Source organism: Polypterus senegalus, chromosome 4 (genome assembly GCF_016835505.1).
Source record: "Polypterus senegalus isolate Bchr_013 chromosome 4, ASM1683550v1, whole genome shotgun sequence".
In the NCBI taxonomy this organism is placed as follows: domain Eukaryota; kingdom Metazoa; phylum Chordata; class Cladistia; order Polypteriformes; family Polypteridae; genus Polypterus; species Polypterus senegalus.
Genome location: NC_053157.1, coordinates 111,135,100 through 111,147,879, shown reverse-complemented (window position 1 = coordinate 111,147,879; position 12,780 = coordinate 111,135,100). Strand labels below are relative to the sequence as shown.

Sequence of the window (12,780 nt, the reverse complement as noted above, 5' to 3'; positions counted from 1 at the left end):
ATGTAAACTCTTTTATAATAAGCCCTTTGTGTCATAAAGTTTTCCCAAATGGGTATGGATGGAGCCTTAAGTATTAATCATGATTTAATACATTTTAATATTTCTGGAATGTTGCATTACAGTAATTGCTTAATACATTTTTACCAGACTGTGGACTGTACAACAAGGGAACCCAGGACCCTGGATTTGTTATATGCCAACGTTAAAGAAGCATACAACACTGTTGATTTGTCACCTATAGGTCACTTGGACCAAGGTTTGGTACAGCTCATACCTACATATAAATTCATTGTCCAGCAACTGCCAGCTACCACCTCAACCATGCAGGAATGGACAACTGTGCTTTTTTCATCCACAACAAGTCATGGATCACAACAGACCTGAAAGCCCTATTGAATATGAAGAAGAGAGCCTTCAGGTCTGAAAGTATGAAATCAAGAAATTTGCAGTCAGAACTGAAGCAGCAGCTCCATGAGGGCAAAGCCCACTACAGAGACAAACTCAAGCTACAACAAGCAACAGGAAAGAAGTATGTAACAGGATGAGGACTATCACTGACTACAAGCCGGCTTGAAAGCATGCAGAGAAAGGGAACAAAAACCAAAACTAATGAATGAACCATCTCCACAGCAGGTCTGAATCATTCTTGTCAGTACAGCCCTCCCATAACACTAGCTTGTATATGCAAGCTGAGGAGGTTACCAATTGTCATCTGCACCCGCACAACCTTCCCCAAAAATATTATCACACCTGTGGTTTCCAGCTCCCACCTAACCTCAAAACCTATAACCACAAAAACCCCAACACTCATTGACGTTTTATCTCTGCTGATCAAGTGAGGAGGGAGCTGGGAAACTCTGCATAAACAAGGCTTAAGAGCGAAATGGAATCAGCCCAGGGGGTGCTTAAAACATGTGACAGCCAACTCTGTGGGGACCTTCAGAGCCTTATTTCCTTTTCTCTGAATTTACAGAAAGATCCCCAACTATGGAAAACCCCTGTGTTGGCCCAGGGCCAAACAAAGGCATTTTAGTATTCCCAAGGAGTTCAGACCAGTTGTTCCTACTTCATACATCATAAAGACCTTTGAGAAGCTGGTCCTAAAATAGTGCCCTTAACACCATTCTGCCTCATAGCCTTGGGAAAAAAACTCAACGCTTTGCATCTTGATGCCCCCACAATCTCCTGGATCATGGACTACGTGACCAATACACAGATGTCCGCGAGGCTGAGGGACCTGTGTGTCAGAAATAGTAGCAATACTGGAACACCTCAGGGAACTATCCTGTCTCCCTTCCTATTTACTCTCTACATAGCAAACTTCCAGTACAGTACCTGATTTTGCCACCTACAGAAATCCTCAGAAGACACCTCCATCATAGGCTCAATTAATAATGCAGACAACTCAGAGTACAGGAAGGTTGTGGAGGACTTTGTCTTATAGTACAGGGACAACAGCCTTGAGCTCAACATCAGTAAGACAAAAGAGCTGGTGGTGGACTTCCAGTGTGCCAAGGAGCCTTTGAAACCAGTTGCCATTCAAGAGGTGGACGATGAAGTGGTGCAGAGCCTGGGGGTTCATAAACAACAAACTGGAGTGGTCTTACAACAAAGTGTTGTTGTACAAGAAGGGCCAGAGCAGACTGTACTTCCTAAGGAGACTCCGGTCTTTTGAGGTATGCCAACAAGATGCTGGAAATGTTCTACCAGTCCATAGTAGCCAGTGTGTTGTTTTTCGCTGCAGATTCCTGGGGAAGTAACTTGAACTCAAAAGAATCACAATGCCTGAAAGCCTGCCCTATCACAGGGTAAACTCTGGACACGCATGAAGCTGTTGTAGAAAAGAGGATGGTGGCAAAACTGGATGCCATTATGAAAAATCTCCTCTATCCCTTCCAGGAGGTACTCCCTTGGAATACTTTTAGCCACAGGCTCATTCAACCACGGTGTGATAAGCATCACCTCTGGGGATCTTTCCTGCCCACTGCTATCAGGCAATTCAATGCTTTCTCCTGACATACTCGAAGTTCATTTTGAAATATCTGCACAACATGCATTTATTTATTTAGTTAATTTATTTGCCAATTGATTGATTGGCTATATTATTTGTCCTATGAGTATGCATACCTGTTTTTTATATTTCTGCAGCTGTATGCATCTGAATTTCCCCATGGGGTCACTAAAGTGTATCAAATCAATGAAGTAAGTACATTCTGAGAAATCACTTTGTTATGAGAAATGTCGTTTTCAGAGGTAAAATTAAAATGGACAGAATAGGGATGTGTTCTTACACTATAAAAATAATATATAGAATGTATACCATGAACAAATCCTTATTCTGAATAAAGCAAATAAAATTCATTTTTGAGAAATGTATCTAGTGATGATTGTTTGGATTTTTGTTTCTCTTCATTTAATAACTGCATATTGCTAGAAATTCCATTGATTCTTGGACATCAGCACTTGGGGCTTTACCTTTTAATTTAATAATGGGAATTCTAGCACATTTTAAAAATTTTTGTAACCAGATGCAAGACTTCAAAGTTTTCTGTCATGTGATTTCAAACGATTAAATAAACAATGCTTTTTGTTGAATTATCATACGAGACAGAGGAATGCGTTTTCTCCATTTTTTCTATTACAGTACTGCATGTGTGAGTTAATTTTGACATTAGTTTAAGTTTGTATGGAGTTTTTAATTCTGCTGATTAATTTAAAATAATTTTTTGAGTTGTTTATGCCAACTCCATAGTTGCTATAATTGTACGCTTTTTCCTCCGGCCTCAATAATAATCTTTATTTTAATTTTGAGAGAAGTTGCAACACATAAAAAATAATAAATTACCTAAAATAACATTGAAACTTTAATCAACTTTTTTTTTTCTGTGAAATATTGACAAAAAAACCCCCATCTCAACACATACATGTATAATATGTACACAAAACACTTATGTTTACTGTATTTTACGATGTTGTGCATCATTTAAACATTGCACAAGTTAGTAATAGTTGGAAGTTAGCTTTGTTATACCAAAACTCAGCAGTGAGTAGACTTGTTTAGCGATATATTACTGTATTACTATTTTTTGGGATTAGACTGTGATTTACATTATAATGCAATCAATACAATATATTAAAAACAAGACGGCACTCATTCAGAAGAATATAAAAGTTCACTTAAGAACTACTGATAAAAAAGCAATTACAAGAGGAAAGGAAAAATGTTCTTTTGTGCTTTTTGGCTTAATGCAATTATTACTTTTGGCAAAAAACCCACTATGTCAGCTGCAGTACACTTAGTTCTTTCTAAAGTATGGCGGAATATGCATTCTGTTATTAGACTTTTTAATAGGCCATAAATCCAAATGCAATTATGGATGAAATGTAAACAAAATAGGAGTTTACTGAGGTGTGTGTAGACATTGAATACACTTCTTCATTTTCTAAAAATGTGAGCATTGTTTTTTCTGATATGAGAACATGCGTTATGATGTATAAATATAGTGAGTTAAAATATCTTAATTTTAAGACAGACATTTTTGGTTGCTTAAGAGAAAATGAAATTTGCTTATATTTTACTACATGAAATCTGGTATACAACGATCTTCCTAGAGCCTTTCCTGGTCCAATGACAAATAAATTTTAATCTTCAAAAGAATTTGCGGGTAAAGTCTACACGTCAGATAAGAAACATTGGTTTAAATTGACAAATACAATTTTATAGTGAATCTTTCTGTTCAAATTGTATGTCACATAAATTTATGCATAATTTTCTGTTAACTAAAATGAAATTCTAATACTAACACACTCAGTTGTTCAATAAACAGTACACCTTGTCCAGTGATTAAAAAATTGCTCCTTTGGTATGGATACTTACAGCACCTACATCTTTCAGGGCAGCAGTCATAGATATTACTGGTGCAACCACTTTTACAGACGGGCCAGGTTTACTTGACATTTCCTGTTGTCCTTGTTCCACAGCTGCTTGAGAAGGTAAAACTGGGACAACTTTGAATCCTTTAGCTTCCAGCTAGACAAACAAAATCATATATTATTACAGAAAAAAAAATCTGTATTTCTATACATTTTAATCTGAATATAAATAGATTAACATATTTTCTTGTCCAAACTAATTATTGTTTATATTTATTTTAACCATTAAACTTTTGTAAAAGTAATACTGTTTCACTGAGTCTCAGTGCAATTTCATTATATTAAATGATCCCGAGTACAGCAAAAGGTTCACATTTTTTTAAACAAGAAATAAAGAAAACTACAATTAAATGACAAAGTTCATGGTTCTTTTTCAGAATAAACTTAGTAGCAACATTAGCACTATGTGTGGTACAAATAGGTATGAAAAGAATGTGATTTTTATTAAAACTTGACACTTTGCAATGCTTTGACAAATGAACTAAATATATTAAACATTACATTTAGAGTGCTTACTAACAAGCCTCATTCCGATAAAATGCTCAAAAATATATACAATAATTTTTATAGTTTTATAAACAATAACATTATTTGTATATTTGAAAAATGTTCTGTAATATTTATTGTATAATCCTTTGCATGTAAAGCACATAAGTAACAAAAAGGTCTTTCAATAAAGCTAATTGTATTTCAAAGGTATCCACTGTATGGTCTGGAAAAGGCAGCCCCATTCTCAGAGACACAAGTAGATTTTTTTTTAGGCTTATAAAACATTACCATTTATATAACCGAGACACAAATTAATCAAGTTAAGATGGCCAACTAATCATAGTCGTTTACTTCAAATTCAGAAATGGCTCAAGTGCAGTGTGACACTTCAGGCTGAAGGACTGCAAATCTGCCACAAATAAGAAAAACGGTATAGCACTCACATGACAGAGAACACAGTACTTCTGTTAACACATTTGGTAGTTATTTTGAACAAGAATAAATAAGCACTTATAATTTTTTTTTTTTTTTAACCGGAGCTATCTCAACTTTTATTCTCAAATAAATTGCTACATTACAAGTGAAGCACTAAACTAGCGCTGCAATGATGAAAAACTAAAGACCCAAAGGGTTCTTTATGATGGCAAGCATCCTTCGATGCTTATACATGTCAGGGAAATCAAATTCTAAACCCACTGAATTAAGTGGTATATAATGTAACATCAGGCATAGTGGGTTGACATGTTCTATGATAATGAATAAAGAGAAAGTTACATTTTTTTTAAATCCTTGATTTTGGCACTATACAATAAGAATATTTTACGCTATCATTTTGCATTCTCTTCAAGTCTAACTTATTTTTATTTTAGGTAATAAAATCCCACACCTGCATGTCACCTGACTGGCACTGCACCCGATATTTGCCTTTTTCAGGCTGACTACAATCAGGCTATGTGGATAACATGGCCAAAGGGTGGTCACCAACATACTCCAACCAAAAAAAAAAAATCACGAGTGTCATTTATTACATTTTCTTGATCTACTGCTTCCTTTAGACCAATTTGCAACTGGTACCACAGTTAGGGACACATTATCTCCTTATGACATAGTGTACCTCAAGTTCATTTAATGCTGGCTTTGAACTCCTCCAATGGTACATCTTCAGGTAAGAGGTGAACAACTCCCAAAAGTTTCAAGTTCAAATACTTCAGGACCTTGTTGATGTGCAAAGGAAGAGGTGATTGTGAAATAACTGCATAGGCAGCAGTTTTATGAACATTGTTAGGACAATGCTTTTGATTTACTGTACTGGCATTCCCTTCCTTACTATGGTCACTAGCTCTGGCCTGTAACAAAATGAATGAACTCTAAAACATAAGCAGCCACAATAAGATTACTGTGTAGGGTTGCTAAGCTTACTCTCTTTGATAATACAAGGAGCAAGACAATACAAGAGGTCATTGGAGTAGAACTGCTGCTTCTCTCTCTTGAGAAGATCTAATATGCTTAGAATGGTCCAAGTCCTTCCAGCAACAACAGCTGTGTCAGACATGTCACTCTGGTACAACTGAGGAGCACCTTCAAGATACACTGAAATATCTACATTGTAAGAGTGCATACACTGAAAAATAAAATTTATATATACCAGCTTGTTACGGTGATTCAAAAAACCTTAAGTTACATTGTTAACATCAGGATACATTTTTAGTACCAAGCATGAGTTGAGAAAGACAGCAGAAGCAAGCGACTTCATTTGCATGTCATACCAAAGCTTTATTTGAGGAGCAATATTGCCGTCTTCTTTTTTGAGGGAGTTTCTTTTAACTTGGAGATTTAATATACAGTGCTAAGTTTTGGAATAAGACCAAAATTTAAACCCAGCCCTGAAATAAACACAAATCTGAATAGAATTAAATCATGCAGCCCTCCTTGGTACTCTTAACAGAAAAAGACCACATTCAACTGGTCTTGAACACTGCAATATATTTTTTTTTCTCAAAATTAATCTTAAAATGGTTAGTAAGCCTCTTACATGCTCTTCCCAAACTTTTTTCTCCCTTTCATAAGCTTCTCGTCTCTTCTTTTCCACCTGTTCCTTCATTCGGGCATTTGCTTGGACCTGTAAAGGTAAAAATTATTTTAAAAAGAAAAAAAAGTTTATATCCTTTCTTTGATTAAACATGCAGCATCATACATAACATGTTCGATAAAAATATGTTCCATACCTTTAGTGCTTCAATTTTCTTCCGTCTCAATTCTGATTCATCGTTTGATTCCTGACCATCTGACAAGTCACTGTCATTCTGAAAATAAAGAATCCTTATTAATACAGTTGTTGTATGTGACTTCTTAAGTTCTATCTTATGACAATTATATACTTCAGAAAAGTATTCTTTTTTTCCAACCCCAAAATAAATCTAATGAAAGGTTTCCATTGCAATAGGACATATTATTCACACTATCAAGCATCCCATCTGAATGACAAAAAGACACCTGAAAAACAGTTTATGACTAAAAAATGCATTGTTTAAGCAACATGATAACAGTACTTGTTATTGTATATTCAAATATCACAGTATGTAAAAGGGTATTCTGAAAATTTTCTATCAGAAAACCTTTCAACAACGAAAAGAAAGGTGAGTCAATATTCACCTTTCTCTCGTTAACTACAATATATGTAGTACTAGGGTGTTGTATCGTGTTAGCCATAATAAATGTAGAGAAAAGCCAAGCAAAGTGACACCTTTTATTGGCTAAGGTAATGACACACAAGGACTTCAACTTTTACATCTCTCCTGGACATGCTTGGTCATATAAGGAAGAATCACTATAACCTAATATCTACCCATTTTTAAAAAAAAAAAAAGCACAAAATCTCAATGTGAACCAGTTTACTTAACATAATAACTAGTAATGTTGGCTTTATATACAGGCAAGAGGTTGTCAAATTCCACCATTTACTAGCATTTACTTTAAAAAAAAAAAAAGTGTTTGGAAACTCTTGCCAGCTTTGCAAACAAGCATCCCAAACAAGGGGTTACCACAACCACTTTAGCGTACAAGTCTCAGCACTCAAAACCTTCTTATCTAGTTACTTGCTCTTTGAATTCAGACACAAAAGAGTCTAAATACAGTCACTTACAGGATACTGTCATTAACTTACTGTAAAGTGCATCCGGAAAGTATTCACATTCATCTCACAGGACATTGTGAGATGACAGCTGCAGATCTAATGATCTGCAGAGATGGCAGGGGACGAGTGGGCAGGTGGGCAAATATTATAGAAGCAGTATCGCAATTTGCGAGGGGAGATGCATGGGATGGAATGCTGCCGATCACTCGATACTAAAGCTAATAGCGGGGACGAGGCGGAGTGGTGTTCACAAGCAAAGAGTATGGGGGAGGTGAGCTTTCGAGAGGGGGGTGTACATGGTAAAAGCAGGGGAGGAGCAGCTTAATTACAGAAGCAAGGAGTATGGAGAAGTGGGCAGGCGAGAGGAGGCTGTACATGCTAATAGCGGGAGCGAAGCGGCACTTCACAAGCAAAGAGGATGTGGAGGTGGGTGGGCGAGAGTAGGAGTGATAAAATAAAAAAAATTCTAGTGGAACCAGCCTGTCAGATATCACAAAAAAGGCGTCAGGAAGTGACGTCTCTGTTCTCAGTGTCAGTGCAGTCTGTGTAGTGGTGCTAAGCTTATGTCGAGAATAAAGTCAACATTTCCACTTTATTCTCGCTGTTTATCTTGAGATTAAAGTGGACATGTTGATTTTATTCTCATATTTTGTCATTAAAGTAGAACATCGTAAACTAAACTTCATCTTAAAATTAATATTTAATTTACTAGATTTTCTCAAACCCCGTCAAATTATGTAGCACATGAAATGCTTTGTGTTAAGTGTTCTCAGACCCATGTTAAATCGCTACATGCTTCTTAAAACTGACTTTCACTAAGCCATGTAGGATGTGGGGATTTGTGATGCAAAATTGACACTGTTAGTGTGAATGTGTGTGCTCGTATTCACCCTGCGATGAGCTGGCGCCCCATTCAGGATTTATTCCTGCCTCGCACACGATGCTTGCTGGGATGGGCGCAACCCTGAATGGATGGCATAATTAAAAATGTATCACAAAGATTTTTTAAAGTTCTGAACACTTCGTGGTCTACGTTTATAACTAGTTTTAATTTAACAAAGACGTTTATTGTGTGGTGATTGGTTATGTTATTACTTTTAAAATCGCTTCTGTAACCCCAATGTTAAAAAAGTCTGGTCTTGATGCTGACAATCTTAACAATATCCGGCCTATTTCCCACTTACCTTTCCTGTCAAAAGTTCTTGAGCGTGTTGTAGCCTCCCAGCTCACCAATTACTTAACTACTAAACTTGCTGGAACCCTTTCAATCTGGTTTCAAGGCGCGGCGCAGCTGTGAAACTGCTCTGCTACGGGTAACCAATGATTTGCTTATGGCAGCAGATTCTGGATAAACCAGCATATTAATTCTATTAGACCTCAGTGCAGCATTTGCTACTGTCAGACATGACATTCTATTGTCCAGAATGGAGAACATGCTGGGTATCTCTGGCACTGCCCTCCAGTGGTTCAAGTCCTATCTGACCGAGAGGCAAGAGTTTGTTAGTCTTGGCAACAGCAGATCCAGCTCAGCGCTAGTCACACAAGGAGTTGCACAGGGCTCTGTCCTCAGCCCTCTTCTCTTCTGTATTTACATGCTTCCCCTTGGCCATAATATTCGTAGCTATGGACTGGGTTATTATTTTTATGCAGATGATACTCAACTCTACTTCAATGTTGAAAGCAGAACTTCGGAACTTAAGAGCTTTCACAGCTCACAACCTGCCTTAATGAAATTAAACCTGGAACTCTTTAAAATTAAATTGCAACAAAACTGAACTCCTGCAAATTGGGAATAAAATGCAACTTACTAAAATGAGCTCTTTTCCAGTCCATCTTGGCGGTGATCTCATAAGACCTGCCTCTACTGCAAAGAATCTTGATGTCATTTTCGATTCCTCCCTCTCTTATTCCGCCCACATAAATCACATTAAAAACTTTCTTACTTTCACCTCCGTAACATATCCCGTGTTCGCTCCTCCCTCTCCTTTTCTAATGCTGAAAAACTTGTCCATGCTTTTATCACATCACGCATCGATTATTGTAACTCGCTACTGCCAGGTGTCCCTTCTAATCCCACCCCACCCACCACTTTTTCATGCCACCCGGGCATGGGAAGAACAATGTACAAACCCTGTAAGAGATACAAGAATGTAAAATGTGGAGCTGTGGTATGTATGCCTCCACACCACACTCTCCAACACACAGCAACCAAATGAATAATAGAATGCAATAATGGTTTTAGGTTTGAAAAAATGATTTGGGAAGTAGCAATGTTATTGAAGAAATTCAAATAGAACCACTAATGACTACTTTTGTGTTTTTCATATTTTTGTTTAAATACATTTTCACAAATATTTCTTTTAAAATTACATTTTAAACCTTTCCTTTGTTTTGTTCATCAATTAATCTCAAAATAGCAAAAGATTACAAAGACATTAACAGGTTGGCTAAACGAAAGCATCTTCAAAACAGTGTACGTGATACAAGCTATTCTGTACTTAATCATTAATATTTTGAAGTGCTAATAAACAACAATGAATTTTGGAAGTACAATCAAACTCCAGTACTTTTTTTTTTGGATTGGTGTTTTTTTCTTTTTTTATAGAAGCACAAAAGAAACACGAAAGTCTAAGTTTAAATGCCCAAAGAATGATACTCATTCTCAACCATATCCCATAGCACTGCTAAGGAGGATTTCCAATGGCACCAGACTATGTGGGTAACAGAAAATGTAAATGTGCTCTTCCTTAATGCCATAAGTACAAAATAGGAAAAGGAGAATGTTTTGTAGTATTGTAAAGCATCAAAAAGCCATCTCCACTTTGAACAGTAACTTCCCAAGACTGGCTACTCCTTTTCATTATTATTATTTTTGCATAAGCATTCTAGCAGTCTTTAAAAGCATTTTCTGCATGCATTAAAAAGAAGAAAAATCTTCACTATAATACACAATATGTAATGTGAAAAGGAATACAATCATTTATAGTACAATAGCCCAAATGACTGAACAGTCACTTTGATCACTCCATGCCCTAAGATTGGGCTTTTTATAAGAATTCTTCTGCTATTAAAACAAAAAAGGAATACTGATGCCTTCTAATGCAACTTTCCTACATGTTCAACATAATTTAGATAGCACTGCTAGATAAAACTCTTAACTAGTTATATTACCTAAATGCTTAACCTCTCATCTACAGGATAACTTTTTTTTTTTTTTTTTAAATTTAGTAGTTGGCAACGTGCTCAAAGTTATACACTAAAATAATAAAACCTTTTAAATTAATTGTGTTTAAAAGGTTATTAGTTGATAAAAAATGTGCATTGTCAAAATTGATACATCAATTAACAAAAAAGAAAACCATTACCTTTTCACCTCGAAGCTTGGCTTTGATCTGTTGACGTTCATTGAAATTTTGAAGTCGAATTTGTCGAAGTCGAGCTAAATATTCCTGTGTAAGACAAGAGCAGCACAATCAGTGGGAAATCAGCTAATAAAAACATACTGTGATCTTAAAGGTATTCCAGCTACACTGCAAAAGTCAGGCACTTCATAAACTGAAAGCAAAATTACTTGGGCAAAAGAGGAAAAAAATTATATATATATATATATATATATAAAAGCACTGCAGTTTTGATTAAATGTAGACAATTAACAAAAAAAAATTGTTTATATTTTAAAACAGTAACAGATATCAATATGGAGACATGCAAACCGAAAATTTTTGATCTTAAACATTAAAGAAAGAAAAAAAAAACAAACAAAAAAAAAAAAACTAAGCCTCCAAAAAACTTTGCAAAGTCAATCAGCATGCATTAAAAATAAAGAAAAATTACTAAACTGCTGCTTAAAGATTAGATACATAGTGGTATAATTTATCTCCAGAAATGATAAGGCTTGAATAGCATGCAAAAGAAATTTACAATTAGGGCACACATGCTATGCAGTCCTACCTCTTCTTCTTTGTTTCTGGTTTTTCCACCACCTGCAGAATTAGGCTTGCCTCCATAGATAGCTGCCAGTTTTTGCAGGGCACCCTGTTTACCATTTAATGTATCATATTTAGGAAGATCTGGCTTAAATATTTTATACATCACCAACCCCATTCCCTTCAGAGTCTTTATCTTGAAAAAACTTTTATACACATAAACATAAACAGATAATAATCTGTCGATATTTTTTCTTTACAATTTTGTGTAGCTAACCATGCTATCAAGAGAATTGATTTTTACCGATAAATATGATTTTCACTATTTGATTAAATATTGATTATATTGAATGACTTCTGTTCTTGTTAACGGTTACCTTTTGTCTTTGGCACTCTTAGAAAGCATTTTAAATAAAGCCTATTTATCAGTGACCCAGTCCCACTGCTACTTTAGCACAAGGATAAGTATGAAGAAGAAAACCAGTATAACCTAGTGAAGCAGAATCCCATCTCCAAGGGTCTGGTTTATCAGTAACTAGCAAGAACAAGAAATATTAAACTAAAACACGTACTTTTGTAATTGACAAATGCATTTAAAAAGTGTTACTACCATCTGTAAGTCAGTCATCTCTTTACATGTACTGAATGGCTCCAAGTACGTGTCAATAAAGGTATTCTTCCCATCCATAACTGGCTTCGTGAATCTGACATTGACACTACATACTAGGTTTTCTCCCTCTGGGATGTGCACATTAATGAAGCTTAATCTGATTAATTTGTAGAATCTTGCATAGCATTTGCCACTATCTTACAGTCAGTATGTGCATCTCGGGAACTGCAGGTTTGACATTGTGGTCAGCAGCACAGGAGCCCAGCAGGGGACTGTGCTTTCTCCGGTCCTGTTCAGCCTATAAACATCGAACTTCCAATACAACTCAGAGTCCTGTCATGTGCAAAAGTTCGCTGACGACACTGCTATCGTGGGCTGCATCAGGAGTGGGCAGGAGGAGGAGTATAGGAACCTAATCAAGGACTTTGTTAAATGGTTCGACTCAAACCACCTACAACTGAACACCAGCAAAACCAAGTAGCTGGTGGTGGATTGTAGGAGGCCCAGGCCCCTCATGGAACCCGTGATCATCAGAGGTGACTGTGTGCAGAGAGTGCAGACCTATAAATACCTGGGGGTGCAGCTGGATGATAAATTGGACTGGACTGCCAACACTGATGCTCTGTACAAGAGAGGACAGAGCCGACTATACTTCCTTAGAAAGCTGGCGTCCTTCAACTTCTGCAATA

General features: G+C 36.3%; 1 protein-coding gene across 5 annotated transcripts in view; it reads right to left on the bottom strand.

The window, feature by feature from the left end:
- Window positions 1–12,780, bottom strand: part of nek1 (NIMA-related kinase 1) — a 225,527-nt gene that overhangs the window by 109,741 nt on the left and 103,006 nt on the right. For 4 of the 5 annotated variants that reach the window (XM_039751159.1, XM_039751160.1, XM_039751162.1 and 1 more), the window contains 5 exons: window positions 11,507–11,590; window positions 10,921–11,004; window positions 6,648–6,725; window positions 6,455–6,541; window positions 3,878–4,030 (listed from right to left, as the gene is read on the bottom strand). In XM_039751159.1, the coding sequence (XP_039607093.1) occupies window positions 3,878–4,030; window positions 6,455–6,541; window positions 6,648–6,725; window positions 10,921–11,004; window positions 11,507–11,590 (486 nt within the window). The remainder of the gene's footprint in view (window positions 1–3,877; window positions 4,031–6,454; window positions 6,542–6,647; window positions 6,726–10,920; window positions 11,005–11,506; window positions 11,591–12,780) is intronic. The other variant, XM_039751163.1, reaches the window with a different exon arrangement.